The 16,911-nt window shown below is 34.9% G+C and overlaps 1 protein-coding gene across 13 annotated transcripts in view; it reads left to right on the top strand.

Annotated features, from left to right (window-relative positions):
• The window catches only part of DOP1A (DOP1 leucine zipper like protein A), an 86,646-nt gene that overhangs the window by 54,423 nt on the left and 15,312 nt on the right, over positions 1 to 16,911 (top strand). For 12 of the 13 annotated variants that reach the window (XM_074333237.2, XM_074333233.2, XM_088795586.1 and 9 more), the window contains 9 exons: positions 1,471 to 1,571; positions 3,007 to 3,266; positions 4,894 to 6,877; positions 7,715 to 7,826; positions 7,935 to 8,117; positions 9,963 to 10,088; positions 13,104 to 13,238; positions 14,914 to 14,969; positions 16,136 to 16,240. In XM_074333237.2, coding sequence (XP_074189338.1) covers positions 1,471 to 1,571; positions 3,007 to 3,266; positions 4,894 to 6,877; positions 7,715 to 7,826; positions 7,935 to 8,117; positions 9,963 to 10,088; positions 13,104 to 13,238; positions 14,914 to 14,969; positions 16,136 to 16,240 — 3,062 coding nt within the window. The remainder of the gene's footprint in view (positions 1 to 1,470; positions 1,572 to 3,006; positions 3,267 to 4,893; positions 6,878 to 7,714; positions 7,827 to 7,934; positions 8,118 to 9,962; positions 10,089 to 13,103; positions 13,239 to 14,913; positions 14,970 to 16,135; positions 16,241 to 16,911) is intronic. The other variant, XM_088795591.1, reaches the window with a different exon arrangement.

The raw sequence follows: 16,911 nt of genomic DNA, 5'->3' as shown, positions 1-16,911 counted from the left end.
TTAAGTTACAAGTTATAAGCTATAGAATGCTAATATGTGAGATTATATTATTTTCATTATATTTAATATCCAAAATAAGGATTTTGTGTTCTAATGTATAGAAAGTGATACATAAGTCAGTCAGAGTAAAGACATCTGAGTTACAAGTGAACTTGAAAAGAAGCTGGAACAATAATTCTGATTGACCTGTTCAGGGTAACTTAATAAAGTTTGTGGTTTTCCCACACCTGCTCTGTACTATAAGTTGAAGATTTTATTAAATAGCTTTCAGAAGGGGAGTGCCCTAATTTAAAAAACAACAACAAAAAAACACACAAAAAAACCTCAGTCCTAGTGAGTTTGAATAGGTCATATTAAAAAAGTCATTGTGTTGAGTAAATGAAACATTTGGCAGTGAGGAAGTGGGAAATGATGGAGTAAATGAGAAGAATGAAAAGTTTATTCCCAGGAAAATGCTAAATTCTATTTTAGCTTCAACACATTCTTTCAAAAATAACATCTTGTATTTTAATTTATAATTTGTTTTACATTAAATATAAATTTAGGACAAATTATGTACCGGTTTACTTGTGTAAAATTTCATTTGTAAAGAAATACTGAGTTCTTAATGAAGATACTTACATCCCTGAAAAAAGTTAAAATACCTGTTATTGCTTTTATTTTTCATGTTTGTATTGGTTGATGTACACTGGCTTCATAGGAAAAGCATTTATTAAGCCCCCAGGAGAAGCAAACACTTCTCTGGCCTATCACAGGCAATCAAGACAGTTGCAATCCCTGATTTTGGGGGGATTTTACTTGAAAAATTCTACAAGTTCTTGAGAAAGACTATAAACATTTTTATAATATCACAAATTCTACTTGGTTTATATTAATACATGTTCATTATCTAATACCAAATACTGGTCTTTCTAAATAATTTATTTTTACATTGTTATCTTAACATTTAATCTTTTCCAAATAATCCCAAAAGTAGTGTACTATTTTAAGGTGTTTAAATTTTTCAATCTAATAAACCAGCTTTATAAGTGATGATAAGTTCATTTGGGATTAATATATAATTTCTGGGAACGAAGTAAATTATATAGTACAATAAAATCAATTTTTACTATTAAGTATTTATTTTAAAATTAGGGGGAATGTGCTTCCTATACTGAAGATATCACGATGACATGCACATTATTAGCTCTTTCCATCACCTGTTATATGATAATCTAGTAATCTGATTACCTAGTCTAAACTAAATAATAATTATAAGGCAGCGTGAGATGATCTTTTAGGTTAATATTTTGTACATATTGTTTTTTAGTTTTCTACTCCCATAAAAAAATAAAGTTTATTGCAGTGTGTATTAGAGTACCAGGAACAGTGAACATAATACTCTCTCTTAAACAGCTACTGTGATTTTGCTAAAATTACTTAATATCTTCAAAGAAGAATAAAATTTTAATCTCTCATATTCCTCCTCAGAAAATAAGGATGGAAGCACATGCAAAGTTTGCAGTTCTTTGGCATCTAACAAGGGACCTCCATATAAATAAGTCTTCATCTTTTGCACGTTCTTTTGACAGGTTGGTTACATTTTATATTAAGATATTAAAGTTAGATAGCTTAATGTTTCTTTTCTTGAATCCTCTGGTTAGTTTGCCAGGGGTAGGCAATAGCAATTTACAGATTTTGTAAGTAGAATTTATAAATTGTTAAAAATCTAAGCTGCATTAAAATGCGTGGCATTTTCATCTATTTTCACCAGATTTCATTTATCTGCCAAATTGTCCCTTTCTAGCTCTGGAACACCTAGTGCCTCTTCCTTTCATTAGATGACTATTTATTAAGTTCCTACTTGATAAAGGTGGCAAGTACCATTCTAGGTGTCAGGTGCCACTCTAGGTGTCAGGGATACAGCAATGGATACAGGCTTCTTGAATCTATATTGAGAGAGAAATTGTATATACAGAGAGAAATTGTACATAAATAGTAGATTGTATAAGTGTTTCTCTAGCAATTATTAATAGTCTTGTGCCTTGAACTGGAATTGCTAAAATCTAAAGATGAAATACTGACAAACCCCATCCATGGATTCAAAAAATCTCTAGCTGCCTGGCAGTAGTTTTGCTATTAGTCTAGGTTACTTAGATGATCCATATTCCAAATATGAGATTTGCATTAACATCCAACAAGATGCCACTTATAGGTAGATTCATATATTGGCATAAGATAGCAGTCTCAACCAGCAGGTTTCAGAGAAGTGGCCACAAATCTTAACTATACTTACAGCTCAGCTCAGAATCAGATGTGTGCTCTGCTTGATGTTGTTGAGTGAAAATCACCAGCTGAAACATTACCATCTTTAACTGACCTGCTATGGAATCTCTACAAGAGCTAGGCCCTAAGCACTTGACAAATACTACCTCTAATTTGACGACCATTTTTCCTCATTGTACACGTGAGGCAATGGAGGCTCAGAGGAGTTAAGTGACTTGCCCAAGACCACAGAAGATGCAGTGTGTGGCTCAGATTTGAATCTGGGTTTTCTGATTCCAAGCCAAACTTTCATACCTTTCACAGAAAGTCTTTCCTTGAATTAAACACATAGTTTTGATTCATAAAAAGAATGGGAACAGAGCGGCATGGACCATCATAGACGTAGTATTGAATTGTATTGCAGGGGGTTCAATATTTGTCAATGTGAATTGAATGTGTTGCTAAAACAAGACTAATTTTCTAAGGTCTTTTTTCTATTCTTTAGTATTTATCTTACAAGAGTAATGTATGTTTGTGAAATTTGAAGAAACATAAGTACATACAAAAAGGAAAAACTGTTTTCTCCTTATTGTATCTACTGAGACTGTAGGGATTAAGATTATTAAAGTGCTATAGTCAAAAGTTGTCCTGAAGTGTGATTAGTCTCAAGTAGTTACAACTTTTAATGTTAATTTTAGAAACATTGGAGTGTTACAATTACAGTAGGTATTGTGTTCTCTAATTAATTTGTTTTTATTGTAGGTCACTGTTCATCATGTTAGATAGCCTTAACAGTCTCGATGGTTCCACTAGCTCTGTGGGACAAGCCTGGCTGAACCAAGTCCTACAAAGACATGACATCGCGAGAGTTTTGGAACCATTGCTATTGCTCCTGCTTCATCCAAAAACTCAGAGGGTTTCAGTGCAGCGTGTGCAAGCAGAACGTTATTGGAATAAGGCTCCCTGTTATCCTGGAGAAGAGAGTGATAAGCATTTCATGCAAAATTTTGCATGCAGCAATGGTGAATATCACATAGAAGTAGAACAGCTTTTTTTTTTTTTTTTTTTTTTTTAGAATTAAGTTATTAAAATAAAGTGAGAAGTGAACACAACAGTGATTGGCAAGATAATTGAATGTGAGATTTTCTCCATGGGCTTTTCTGCCCACGTGGGCCATGTCAGCATGTGCTTCATCAGTGTCCATCTTAGGGGACTTGGATCTCTCTTTTCAGTTGACTCTTTCAGGGGAGGACTCAGCAGAGCTCTGGTCAGAGACATTCTTCAATTTTAAGGGAAATACCTTTAGATTTTATTTAGCAATCCTGGTCCTAAAAGGCTCTGTGGATACTTCACTAGGAATTTATAGTAAGCTTCTAATGCATGTTTGTATTTCATGAGTCATGAGTCATTTTCCTCATCTGTAAAATGGGAATAGCCCACCTCTCAAGTCATGTTTATGACACATTTAGTGCAGTAACTGGCATATTATAAGTGTTTGATAAATACTGTTATTACTGTGAAATCCACACTTTACAAACTGTCGAGGGATACCCTCTATAATTCAGTGACGATGGCTCGTTAGATTAATTTATTATACTTTAGGAACAAAAGACTCTCACGTATCTCCTTTTTATCTCTTAACAACCCTGTGAGGTCAGTTATAAAAAGGTGATTTTACTGAGCAGGAAGCTGATTCTTAGAAGGCTGTGCTTTCTCAAAGGTCCATGGCTGGTAAGTGATTGATGCAAGCTGGAACTAAACCATCATACTCCTACTTCATCTTTAGTGTGTTTCTGCAGAGCCTTGGATCCTTTCTCTAGCTTCCTTTCCACTGGTTCCCCTGAATCTTTTAAGAACACACTCTACCCTGTTTATTGCCAGAACTTTGTGTTATCATTTTACCTGCCGCAGTTCCTATCTATGTGCTGAATTCTCACCTCTCCTCTGAAATCAATCTCAGACCTCACCTGTGGTATCATGATGCTTTCCTTGAATTCAATAGCACTCAGTTTGTACAACCCATATGGAACTAAGCCTTCCACCCTTTCTAAAAGAATATCCCCCAAAAGTATAGAAACAGATGAATGTATTTGTGACCCCTTACTAATTTTTAACTCCATAGAGGGAACAATGACGTCCTTTCCTTCTCTCACCCTCATTGTCTAATGGTTTAGGGCCTTATACTAGATAATTCATGAAGTTTGTTGAATTTTATTAAAATCAAGGAGGTTATGTATTTATACATTAACTATACGTTAAACTACTTGAATTCTTAGAAATAGCATAACTAAAGGGAAGTATCACACAGAGAGGAAAAAAATACTAAAATTTTGAATTTCACTGAAAAGCATGTCTCATTTTGGTATAAGGACAAATTTTTATATTTTATCTGTGTTAAATGTGCTGTTCTGTTTAATTCAATTGCAAAATAGGCCTTCTATTGTTGAATTGTATTTATTAAATTCTAGTTACTAGTCATCTACATAATTTGCTAACTAAGAAGGTCTAAAATAGTAATAAAATATTATTTTAATAGGAAATATAAGTAGGTTTTGAGACTAATGATTAAAAATCTTGAGTTCAGTCTACATTTCTACATTTTAATTTATTTTATATTTTTCCTTCTTTACTATTTTTCTCATATGTCAGTAAGCCAAGTACAACTCATTGCATCTAAAGGAAATGGTGAAAAGCCGCTTACCATGGATGAAATAGAGAACTTTAGTCTCACTGTTAATCCATTAAGTGACAGACTCTCCCTTCTAAGCACCAGCAGTGAGACAATTCCAATGGTTGTGTCTGATTTTGATCTTCCAGACCAACAGATAGAAATACTACAGAGTTCTGACTCCGGATGCTCACAGTCTTCTGCCGGGGACAACTTGAGTTATGAAGTTGATCCTGAAAACATGACTGCCCAAGAGGATTCTCAGACGCCAAACGCAAGCTCCCCGGACGAGGAAGTGCAGCAGGTGGTGTTGGACCTGATATGTAAGGTCGTAAGTGGCCTCGAAACAGAAGCGGCATCAGTTACGTCTCAGTTAGAAACTGAAGCTATGCCGCCACATCACAGTGACATAGACCCAGACGAAGAGGAGAGTAAAAGTGAAGATCAGTCCACCCAGCAGAGTACTTTGCCAAGTAATGAAAGTTCTCAATTTCTGTCTGTGTCTGCGGAGGAACGCCGTGAGTGCGTGGCAAATGGAATCTCCCGAAATAGCTCCTCACCTTGTATTTCGGGAACCACACAAACTCTCTATGACTCTTCTGTTGCTTCCACAGAAACCAAATCTAGACAGAGGAGTCACAGTAGTATTCAGTTCAGTTTCAAAGAAAAATTATCAGAAAAAGTCTCAGAGAAAGAAACAATTGTTAAGGAGTCAGGTAAACAACCAGGAGCAAAACCCAAAGTAAAACTTGCCAGAAGAAAGGATGATGACAAGAAAAAGACGTCAAATGAAAAACTCAAACAAACCAATGTATTCTTTAGTGATGGTCTGGATTTAGAGAACTGGTATAGCTGTGGAGAGGGAGAAATTTCTGAAATTGAGAGTGACATGGGTTCTCCAGGATCACGGAAATCTCCTAATTTCAACATCCACCCTCTCTACCAACATGTGCTTCTGTATCTCCAGTTGTATGATTCATCAAGGACTCTTTATGCTTTTTCTGCCATCAAAGCCATCTTGAAAACAAACCCAATTGCTTTTGTAAATGCCATTTCAACTACTAGTATAAATAATGTGTATACCCCTCAGTTGTCTCTGCTTCAGAATCTATTGGCCAGACATCGGATTTCTGTTATGGGCAAAGACTTTTATAGTCACATACCAGTGGACTCAAATCATAACTTCCGGAGTTCTATGTACATAGAAATTCTTATTTCCCTCTGCTTGTATTACATGCGTAGCCATTACCCAACTCATGTCAAAGTCACTGCACAAGATTTAATAGGCAATCGAAACATGCAGATGATGAGCATAGAGATTTTGACACTCCTCTTTACTGAGCTGGCAAAAGTAATAGAAAGCTCAGCAAAGGGTTTCCCTAGTTTTATCTCTGATATGTTATCTAAGTGCAAAGTTCAGAAAGTAATTCTTCACTGTCTGCTGTCATCTATCTTCAGTGCACAGAAATGGCATAGTGAAAAAATGGCAGGTAAGAACATGGCTGCTGTGGAAGAAGGTTTCTCGGAGGACAGCCTTATCAATTTCTCAGAGGATGAATTTGACAATGGCAGCACACTCCAGTCACAACTTCTTAAAGTTCTTCAGAGGCTCATTGTTCTAGAACACCGGGTAATGACTATCCCTGAAGAGAATGAAACAGGGTTTGATTTTGTTGTATCTGACCTGGAAAACATCAGTCCCCATCAGCCCATGACGTCTCTTCAGTATTTGCATGCGCAGCCAATCACGTGTCAAGGCATGTTCCTCTGTGCGGTGATACGAGCTTTACATCAACACTGTGCTTGTAAGATGCACCCACAGTGGATTGGTTTAATCACATCTACTCTGCCTTACATGGGAAAAGTTCTACAGAGAGTGGTTGTTTCTGTGACACTACAACTTTGCAGAAATTTAGATAATCTAATTCAGCAGTACAAATATGAAACAGGATTATCTGATAGTAGGTAAGCTTTGATTTTTAACTTTGTTATTGACACTTTTCACATGTGACTGATGAGTCATCCATAAAGTCAGTCACAATTTGACTAAATAGTGGGTATCAGTAAGTTACAACTAGTATGTTATCTTCACAAAGAAGAGAGTTCAGCTTTGTGAGAAAGAGTAACAATTAGAGAATTAAGACTGGGGAAAAAAAGGAATATTTAAACAGGCCTTTTTTCTCCTAAGGGCTCTAATTAGTTATGTTGTTCTTCACTGAGCTGGCAAAAGTAATAGAAAGCTCTTCAAAAGGTTTCCCTAGTTTTATCTGATAGGTTATCAAAGTGCAAATTAATTTTACCCTAAAATTAAAATTACAAATAATTCTTTTCCCATCTGATTTTATTTATTGTTTTGGAGGCGAATTCTATCTATATCCACAGGCCATGTTTAAAATTAGTCTGACAAAAATTAGCCAGATATTTATAAACTGGTTTTTGGTTTATCTCCTCTATAACCTCAGCTACTACATGTAAAATATAAGAAAACTGCCTGTAATACTTAATATTGATAAGCTTGCCATTACACAGTTGCTGGAGATTTACTGGCTGTGTAGAGTAACAGCTGTGTTTACTGGCTATATGCTGATTTTATGCAGAATTTTTTAGCAAAAAAGAACTTTAGAACATTTAATGCAACTCATTATAGATTAGGATATAAAGTTAAATTTTTTCTTTTAGTTATTTATGTAATATTTATTCAGCATTTACTGTGTGCATAGCACATGCTGGACATTTACTATTGATAAAACATTAACTTTTCTTTCTCAGAACTTGTGTTCAGATGAATGCCTTTTATTTCAGGCCTCTGTGGATGGCATCAATTATTCCACCAGACATGATTCTTACTCTTTTAGAAGGGATCACAGCCATTATCCATTACTGTTTGTTGGACCCTACTACACAGTATCACCAAGTAAGACTGCACAAATATTTGACTTTTTGTTTTTTTAAGACTATAAAGTCTAATAAGTCCCCATCCGTAAACCTCAGTAAGTGATGTTTTTTCCCCCGACTTGACTAGCTTTTGGTCAGTGTAGACCAAAAACACTTGTTGGAAGCCCGCAGTGGAATCCTCTCCATTCTTCATATGATCATGTCGTCTGTGACGCTGCTCTGGAGCGTGCTGCATCAGGCCGAGTCTTCGGAAAAGATGACTGTTGCCGCATCTGCATCTGTCACCACCATTAATCTTGGAGCCACAAAGGTTAGAGAATTCACATTTCATCTGGGGCTCAAGAGTCTGTTCAAGCACTTTGCCAAAGATTACGTTCAGGATTTGTGAATAATTTGAGTAGTATCTATGGCACTCTAATGGATTGAGTAATTATCAAATAATTTTTAACCATTTTATTGTGATATGACATATTACAAAATTCACCTAAAGTATATACAATATAATGATTTTTTAAAAATAAATATACACAGTAGTGTAACTATCACCACAATCTAATTTTCAAACATGTCTATCACCACAAAGAGTCCACATACCCATTTGCAATCGCTTCCTGTTCCCATCCCTAGCCCCTTAACTATTAATCTGTTTTTCTCTATATGTAGATTTGCTTTTTCTGAGCATTTCATGTAAATGAAATCATAACAGTATTTGGTCTTTTGTATCTAGCTTCTTTCATGTGACATAGTGTTTTTGAGGTTTGGTCATACATTTTACAACTTTGTTCCTTTTTTTAGGACTTTTTATGTTGACATTTTATACGCAAACCCTCCTGGAAGACAATTTAGCAATATATACAAAGAGGTTTAAAAGTTTCATAGTCTTTGTCATAGTAATGAATTCTAAGGTAATCAAAATTTTGCAAAGATATATTTATAAGATACATATTTATTATAGCCTTATTTAATGGCAAACAAAGAAATAGAGATCCTAACAGTAAATAAGAAAATGGTTAAATAAATTATTCTTTCAATGTTACATTATGTCGCCACTAATAATCATGGTTTTGAGAATTGTTAGTGGATGGGAAAATGCTTATTTAAAGTTTAGTGAAATAGTGATGTTACATAATGAACAAATTTTATATTTCCAATTATGTAAAATAAATTTCTCTGTTAAAAAAAGGAATAAAGTTCATGTGTTAATAGTGATTATCTCAGAATGATGAAAATTAATAGTTTTTTAAAAAGTTTTTCTTACACTCTCAAGTATTTTCCAAATTTTCTACTTTATATTTAGAAAAAAATTAAGTTTGAAAGTGTATTATGCTATGTCAGTTGTCAAATTGCCATCCTTCAATTACCTAGACCAGACTTCTTAGATTTGTGAAGTACGGGAATATATCTGGAATTGGGGGAAAGGGAAGGGTTAGAACCATTAGAAAATTGTGTCTAATTAATGGTATTTGGATTAAACTATGCTTTTTTTGTTCAATTTCACTTACAACCCCTCCTCTTCCCCTTTTCTAAAAGAATCTACAAAAATGTTAATTGAATTTCATATACAGTTGACCCTTGAACAATGTAGGGGTTGGGGGCACTGACTCCCTCCCCCATGCAGTTGATAATCCATATGTAACTTTTGACTTCCCCAAAACTTAAGTCATCCCTCAGTATTCATAGGGGATTGGTTCCAGGATCCCTGTGGATATCAAAATCCAAGGATGCTCAAGTCTTCTAAAAAAAATGATGTAGAATAATGCATACAATTAGTTCTCCACATCCATGGACTCCTAACCACAGATGGAAAACAGTATAGGTATTTATTGAAGAAAATCTGCATGTAAGTGGACCGTCTAGGTTCAAAACCTCATTGTTCAAGGGTCAATTATGTTGTGTTTTTCTGTTTCATCACATTGATTAGACTCTTGCATTTTGCTGACTAGTTGTTATTTTATACATTGTTTGTTTTTCTTTTGGAATTATAACCATGGTTGCATCTCTTACCACAATTGAAATTTATTATTTAGGTAGTAAAGCATATAGGTACTATATGTTATTTCAATAAAAATTAAAAATACAGTTTAGTTATTAATGCTTTCATAATTTTTAGTTTACTTGTTTAGTTTACTAAAACAATTTGCTTACATTGTTTTAGAACTTGAGACAGCAGATCCTTGAATTATTGGGCCCCATTTCAATGAATCATGGTGTTCACTTTATGGCTGCCATTGCGTTTGTATGGAATGAAAGAAGACAGAACAAAACTACCAACAGGACCAAGGTATATATTTAGCCATTTGGTACTTTTTGCTTATTTATTTGGTAACTATTTGGTGAGTACAGTAAGTCCTCACTTAACATTGACAACATGTTCTTGGAAATGTGGCGAAACAACATATAATGAAACCAGTTTTACCGTAGGCTAATTGATAGAAACAATAGTTAAGTTTCTGCATCATCATGTCAACGTTATAATGAAACAATGTTAAATAAAACGATGTTACTTGAGGACCTGCTGTACACGCTAATTTTAGACTCACCATTAGTTGCAGTGGGGCTGGGATTAAGTGGGTAAGTAGAAAAGCAACAGTTTGTCTGCAGGTTTAAATAATGATTTATTGCCAAAATTTCTTAAGTATTAAAGGTATTTGATGTGAAAAAAAGAAATTAGTATGATATTAAAACTATATATAAATGGTGATATAATACAGTGTATTATTTAAATGCTAGTTATTCAGGGTACAAAACAAAGATTTGGCGAGTTTCATTACAACTCGTTTTTTCATTATAACCTGTTAGCTTAAACAATTTGTTTCTAAATATAATTCATATATTGGTTTTGACTGGTTTGTATGTGAAAATTTTATTGCTTTGGGACTTTGAAAGCTTAATAAAAGTGTTCCATATTAGAAGTAAACAGTGATTCATTAGAATATTAAGACTATTAAATTTACAGTCACATAAGACATGATTTATCTATCTAAAGGTTTATGATCTGTTATTTTTGTGCTGATTTCACATTACATATATGCTAAAGTAATAAAAATAAACATTCCACTTATATGACATTATTTTATATGTGAGGATTTAGTAGTAGATATTACATTGGACAGAACTGAAATACTGGACTACTTAAAAGTAGTCAAGGACATGTGATCTAACATGACCTTGAACACAGGCATTTTTCTCTGTTCTCTTCTCAAAAATAAAACAATTTTTAAAAAGCCCACAATGACAAAAAATTTGGAAAAAGTGACTGAATAAAAATAAGTGTCAACAGGGGTGGCTGGATGGCTCAGTAGGTTAGAGTGCAAGCTCTGAACAACACGGTTGCTGGTTCAATTCCCACATGGGCCAATGAGCTGCACCCTCCACAACTAGATTGAAAACAACGAGCTGCCACTGAGTTTCCATAGGGACTGCCGGATGGCTCAGTAGATTAGAATGCCAGCTCTCAACAACAAGGTTGCTGGTTCAATTCCCGAATGGGATGGTGGGCTGCGCCCCCTGCAACTAAAGATTGAAAACGGTGACTGAACTTGGAGCTGAGCTGTGCCCTCCACAACTAGATTGAAGGACAACAACTTGGAACTGATGGGCCCTGGAGAAACAAACACACTGTTCCCCATTTAAAAAAAAACAATAAAAGTGTCAACAAAATTTTGCAAGATGAAAAAAAATACACAATTGTAACTGACTTAGTACAGTAGAGAAAGCTGATCTCTAAGTGCCTGTGAGAGGGGAACTAATTCCTGCCATTAAACCACAGATGGTCCCTGGAAGTAGAGTATCAGGTACTTTTAAAGGCAAAGAACTGGATGGGGCTGAAAACTGGAGGATTGATTGAAAGTCTACATAAGGAGCAGTTAAACCCCTTCTAGAACCTTTTTCCGTAACCCAAGCAAGTACCCATTTATTCTACCCTAGTGCAGCAGGAGACTGGAGTCAAGTTTACTCTGTGAAGTTTGTTAAGAGAAGCTCTGGATTCAGGGGCACAAGGTTCATCTAGAAGTTATATATACTTCATGCTGAAAACAGGCACATTCAGGAAAAGTCTGCATACTGAAAAATGGGAATTAACCTCACCCTAGTGCGATGGTAGGAAGCTATCTATGTGTCCCTCAGGTAGGAATTGTGAAGATTCCTCTCTAGGAAAAAAGACCAAGAAAAAAGACGTAGCTACTGAAGTTTTGAGTCTTCTAACAAAAACCTAGGCTGCTATCTCTATGCAGGGAGACCCATCTATTCACTAGTTTAACCCATGTGCTTGACTTCCCATCACTTTTTAATTTTGTTTTGAAAGGCAATGATAACATAGTTGTTAAGAGCTCAGACTTTGAAACCAGATCCCTGGGGTTCAAATCCTAACTTCTCCACTCGCTAGCTATATGACTTCAGGGTAGAAATACTACTTCATGATGTTGTAAAAATCAGTTCATATACATATATACACACACATATATATGTATATGAACTAATTATATGCTATATATGAGATATATATATATATATACACACACACACACACACACACATATATATGGTATTTAGAGCAATGCTTGGCATTTAATAAGTACTCTGCAAATATTAGCTATATTATTATTCCTAATATTTAAATAATGAGTAGAGAGATGAGGATTACCAATCACATGAAGAAATCCTCTAATACTGTGTTTTCCCCAAAATAAGACCTAGCCAGACAATCGCTTTAATGCGTCTTTTGGAGCAAAAATTAATATAAGACCTGGACTTATTTTACTATAATACAAGACCGGCTCTTATATAATATAATACCGGGTTTTATATTAATTTTTGCTCCAGAAGATGCATTAGAGCTGATTGTCTGGGAATTAGAGCTAGGTCTTACTTTCGGGGAAACACAGTATGTTGGGAGGATAAGGAGAAAAGTGTAAGAGAACTAAATCGTTGCCTTCTAAGGTAAGAAGTCAGGAGGTAATATCTAAAATTGAAAAAAAAATAATGAAATGGGAAAAATATTATAGCAGTGTATATTGTTCAGAAATAATACAAAAGAACTAAGAATTGAGCATGTTTGCTTTAAGGCATGAAAAAGGATAGGGCATTGCAATTTTTTCTTATCAGGCTTATTGTCCTGTTTGATTTTTTGAAATGATGTACATGTATTATATTGATTAAAAAATAAATTTTACCTAAAATAGAAAGGACTTGTGAAGTCCTTTATATTGAGTCCATAAATATTCTCTTATTTCTGTGATTTCTCCTAAAAGAATCATTTACACACTTATATACATAAATACAATGATGTGCTATCCAGGTCATTCCTGCAGCCAGTGAAGAACAGCTTTTATTAGTAGAACTGGTTCGCTCAATCAGTGTCATGAGAGCAGAAACTGTTATACAGACTGTGAAAGAAGTTTTAAAGCAGCCACCATCCATTGTCAAGGACAAGGTAAGAAGAGCTTTCCTTTGCTTTTGTTTACAATTCTGTTTCAGAAATGATGCTGGTAGGTAAGATCTTTTTGTACAGTAATGTCCTTTTTCCTGCTCGTATAGTACATACTGCAGCGATGGGTGCATGTCACCCTCACACTGCCATAATAAAAAGTGACTTGGCCGTGTGCCCATTCCTGTAGCCAGTGAACAGCAGTTAACTGCTCATCTGTCTCTTCTATGTATATCTGAGCCTTCGAGAACTGTGTAACCTAATTCTTAGGGGAGGTTTTTCTGGTCATTTAAAGGAAGAAAACAGAAGCGAGAGCCCAAGGTCTGCTTCCATCAGTTGTTGCCTTTCTCGCAGCTTCTTTGTTGCTTTCTCTTTAGAGTGAAACTCTTAGTTCTGTGACTCCCCATGTTTTGCCTTAACCTTAGTTGTAGTCAGTGTCATTTCTTGAACATGTATAAGACTGTGCTTTGCAAGGGCTACAGAAAGTGAAGAACAGTCTCTGTACTCACAGTGCATTGTCCCTAATTAGGCAGATGTAAAAATCCACAAATAGTGTCATTATGGATTTAATCAACTTTTTCTGCTCTTTGTGCTAGCAATACTAACAGGTCATATTTTCTTAGAAAATATTTACCAACTTCAAACATTACACTTTAAGCCAAGCTAATATAGATCTAATTATATCCATAAAAGAATTATTACACATATCTGAAAATGTTGCATTCTTTTTTCCTTTTATCCTTTTTTCTTGACTTGCCAATGGGAAAAATGTGCTTGCATGTGTAAATAACCAGTGTCCTTAATAACTTTTTAATAATTTCCTTACTATTTTGAAATCATCTCTGGGGCACTTGTGATAGAATTTTAAATTTGCCTGTGAAAGCTCAATTCAGCATAATATTTTGAGCATCTACTTGTGCCAGAGATTGGGCTAAGTGTTCAGGATGTGAAAACAAGTAAGAGGGAATTACACACACACACACACACACACACACACACATCCCTACCCACCCGTTACCCCTCTGCTCTCCATCTACTCAATTCTAAATAGATTAGACACTTGATTTTTGTTTTTGTGATAAAAGGAGAAACCATCAGGGGAGTAGTTGCTACTAAAAAGGAACAAATTGGTAAATATCAATGGTCATCAATATAATTTTCTTATCACCAACTTTTATGGAAGGGTGTTTTTATTGTATGTCATATTCAGTACCATCTTTAGTTAAAGACTACATTTTAGACTCTTAGGAGTTCTCACATTTAACTAACTACACTAATTTAACAGAAATGTGTGGTAAAATAGATTAAAGTTATGTTTTATATAAAAAAAATCTCAGCATAATTATGACAGCACCAACCAAGTATAAGCTGACTAAAATAAAGCTAGTTCTGATGTTTATAGAGAAAAAGGAACATTTAGAAGTAATGGCCAGAGTCAACTTTTGATGAGTAATTGGGGTAAGAATTGAGAATCTTTTGAGTCTTTCCATCCATTTTCAGCTTTTTAAATAGCTCTTACAGTTTTTTCTGTACTAAATGGAAGAGAGCTGCATGTTTTTTTATGACAAACTTGTGTTTGATTTTTTTTTTTAATTAAAAATTGGCAGAGTAGTAGTTGCCACAATGAAAAGGCAAAGGCAGCATTTTTCTTCACTATAAAATTGATTTCTTTTGTTTATAGAAACATCTTTCTTTGGAAGTCTGCATGCTTCAGTTTTTCTATGCTTATGTTCAAAGGTAAGATAACTGATGTGGATCTCTCTTTCCTGCCTAAGTAATGTGTAACGATTAGGAAATATAGGAGAAAAGCACCTGAATTATTTAAGAAGTTGCTGTTCTCCCTGCCCCCCCAAACTAAAATAATAAATGTTAGAAACAGAGAAACATTCTTTATGGATATTTTAATACAAGTCACTGGGTATCTTAATGACCCAGCCATGGAAATCCTACAGACATATGTGTATTTAAGATACACTGGATATTAAAACACTGCATTTTAAGAAAATCATTTATATATAAATGATAAGCTGAATGAATCCTATTGAAACCATGCCTATTGCCACTGAATGCATTTTTATTTTGATCTAGGTAAACATGTGATAACCTAATATGATTTTTTAAATGTTAGGAATGATGATATGAAAATATCTTTTTTGTTATAGCATTTCAGTTTGCATTTAGGTGACCCTTGAACAGAAGTTAGTTGATTTGAATAGATAAACTTCTTAATGGAGAACCTGAACCTTAGTCCTCCCTTAGAGGGTAATTCCATTTCAGTCACCAAACATAGCATCAGTTTGTGATCATCAGTTTATAAACTGACGTTTATAAAGTTAGGTTATGTAGTGTGTTTAAACTGGTTGTGACTTAGAGCAAGGACTGTCTAAAAGTCTGAGCTTAGACACCCAGAGGTGTTAGGGTTACGATTAGACTGAAACAAAGATAATCTTAATTTCTCTGGAGGTGAGAGACTGATGTGCAGGGTAGATTAACAGTCCCCCTTAGATGAGACAAACTCATAGGTGAAGAAAAAAGAGCTAATGTAAGAGAGAGGTGGAGAGGACCGGATAGGGAGTAGGTGACTATAACGTAAGTAATTAAACTGAGATTTATTACAGTTGTAGTTTACTTTTGAGAGTCCATGTGTTAAAAACTGGAGTTTCTATAGCAAAGTTTCTAGACTAATAAATCACACTGGGTATTTTAAATGTAGTTGATTTTCTTTTTATGTAATATTTGTAGAAAATATGAAGCTTTAGGAATTTTGTTCTCTCATAGTCTATAAAAATTTAGAGAATGTTTGAGAGAAACTAATGGGGACATTTGTTTAAAACTGTGGGAAAATATAAAGAAAATTGAAGTTTACTGTGGATATATATACATATATAAAATTTATCTTACAGAATTCCAGTGCCCAATTTAGTGGATAGCTGGGCCTCACTGTTGATACTCCTGAAAGACTCTATACAACTGAGTCTTCCAGCCCCAGGGCAGTTTCTTATACTTGGGTAAGCAATTTCACATAATATTATTTCAAATAAAAGAATAATGTTCATTGTCCTAATTGCTGTATAACAGATGTTTTGGGTGACCATATTCTCTACTTTCTCAGAATTCTCAAGGTATAAAACTAGATCTATAACATGCGGCCGGTATAAAAAGAAGGGGGTGGAGGGAGATGGGGAGGGAGCAATGTGTGTTTATACATATACAAATGTAAATGTGCTAATGTAAAACTGATATAACAGTAGTTATTTCGTGAAGAGAGAATGGGGCATTCGAAGTGGAGTGGTAAGTAGGAGAGCTGAAGGGGAACTTCATAGAGGAGAGTCATTTGACTTCAAGGCCCTGAACATAAGCAGGCTTGGAAAGGTCATTTTCTCTCGGTGTCTTGGAGTTTCCTGAGCTATGTTAATTGCATGTTATTTGGTAAATTCCAGTCACCCTTACTTAACTGCACCATGATTTCATGAACAGTGTCTGTTTTGGCTCCCAATTATTCTTGGTTCACAATAAATATTTGCTCAGTGAATAGAGGTGGTGGTAGCAGAAAGCCTCCTTTCTAGGAGGTGGTGGGAGACGGGAGGGGAAGGGCATACTGGGACAGGGTACCGTGTTTGGTTCAGAGAATAGGGTACAGGCAATGGAATGGTAGGTGGATGAAAAGGAAGATGAGAGC

This window comes from Rhinolophus sinicus, chromosome 2 (assembly GCF_057876585.1).
Source record: "Rhinolophus sinicus isolate RSI-liver-muscle chromosome 2, RSI-T2T, whole genome shotgun sequence".
Taxonomy (NCBI): Eukaryota; Metazoa; Chordata; class Mammalia; order Chiroptera; family Rhinolophidae; genus Rhinolophus; species Rhinolophus sinicus.
The sequence above is the reverse complement of the archived record's forward strand: the minus strand, read 5'-3'. Positions and strand labels throughout refer to the sequence as shown.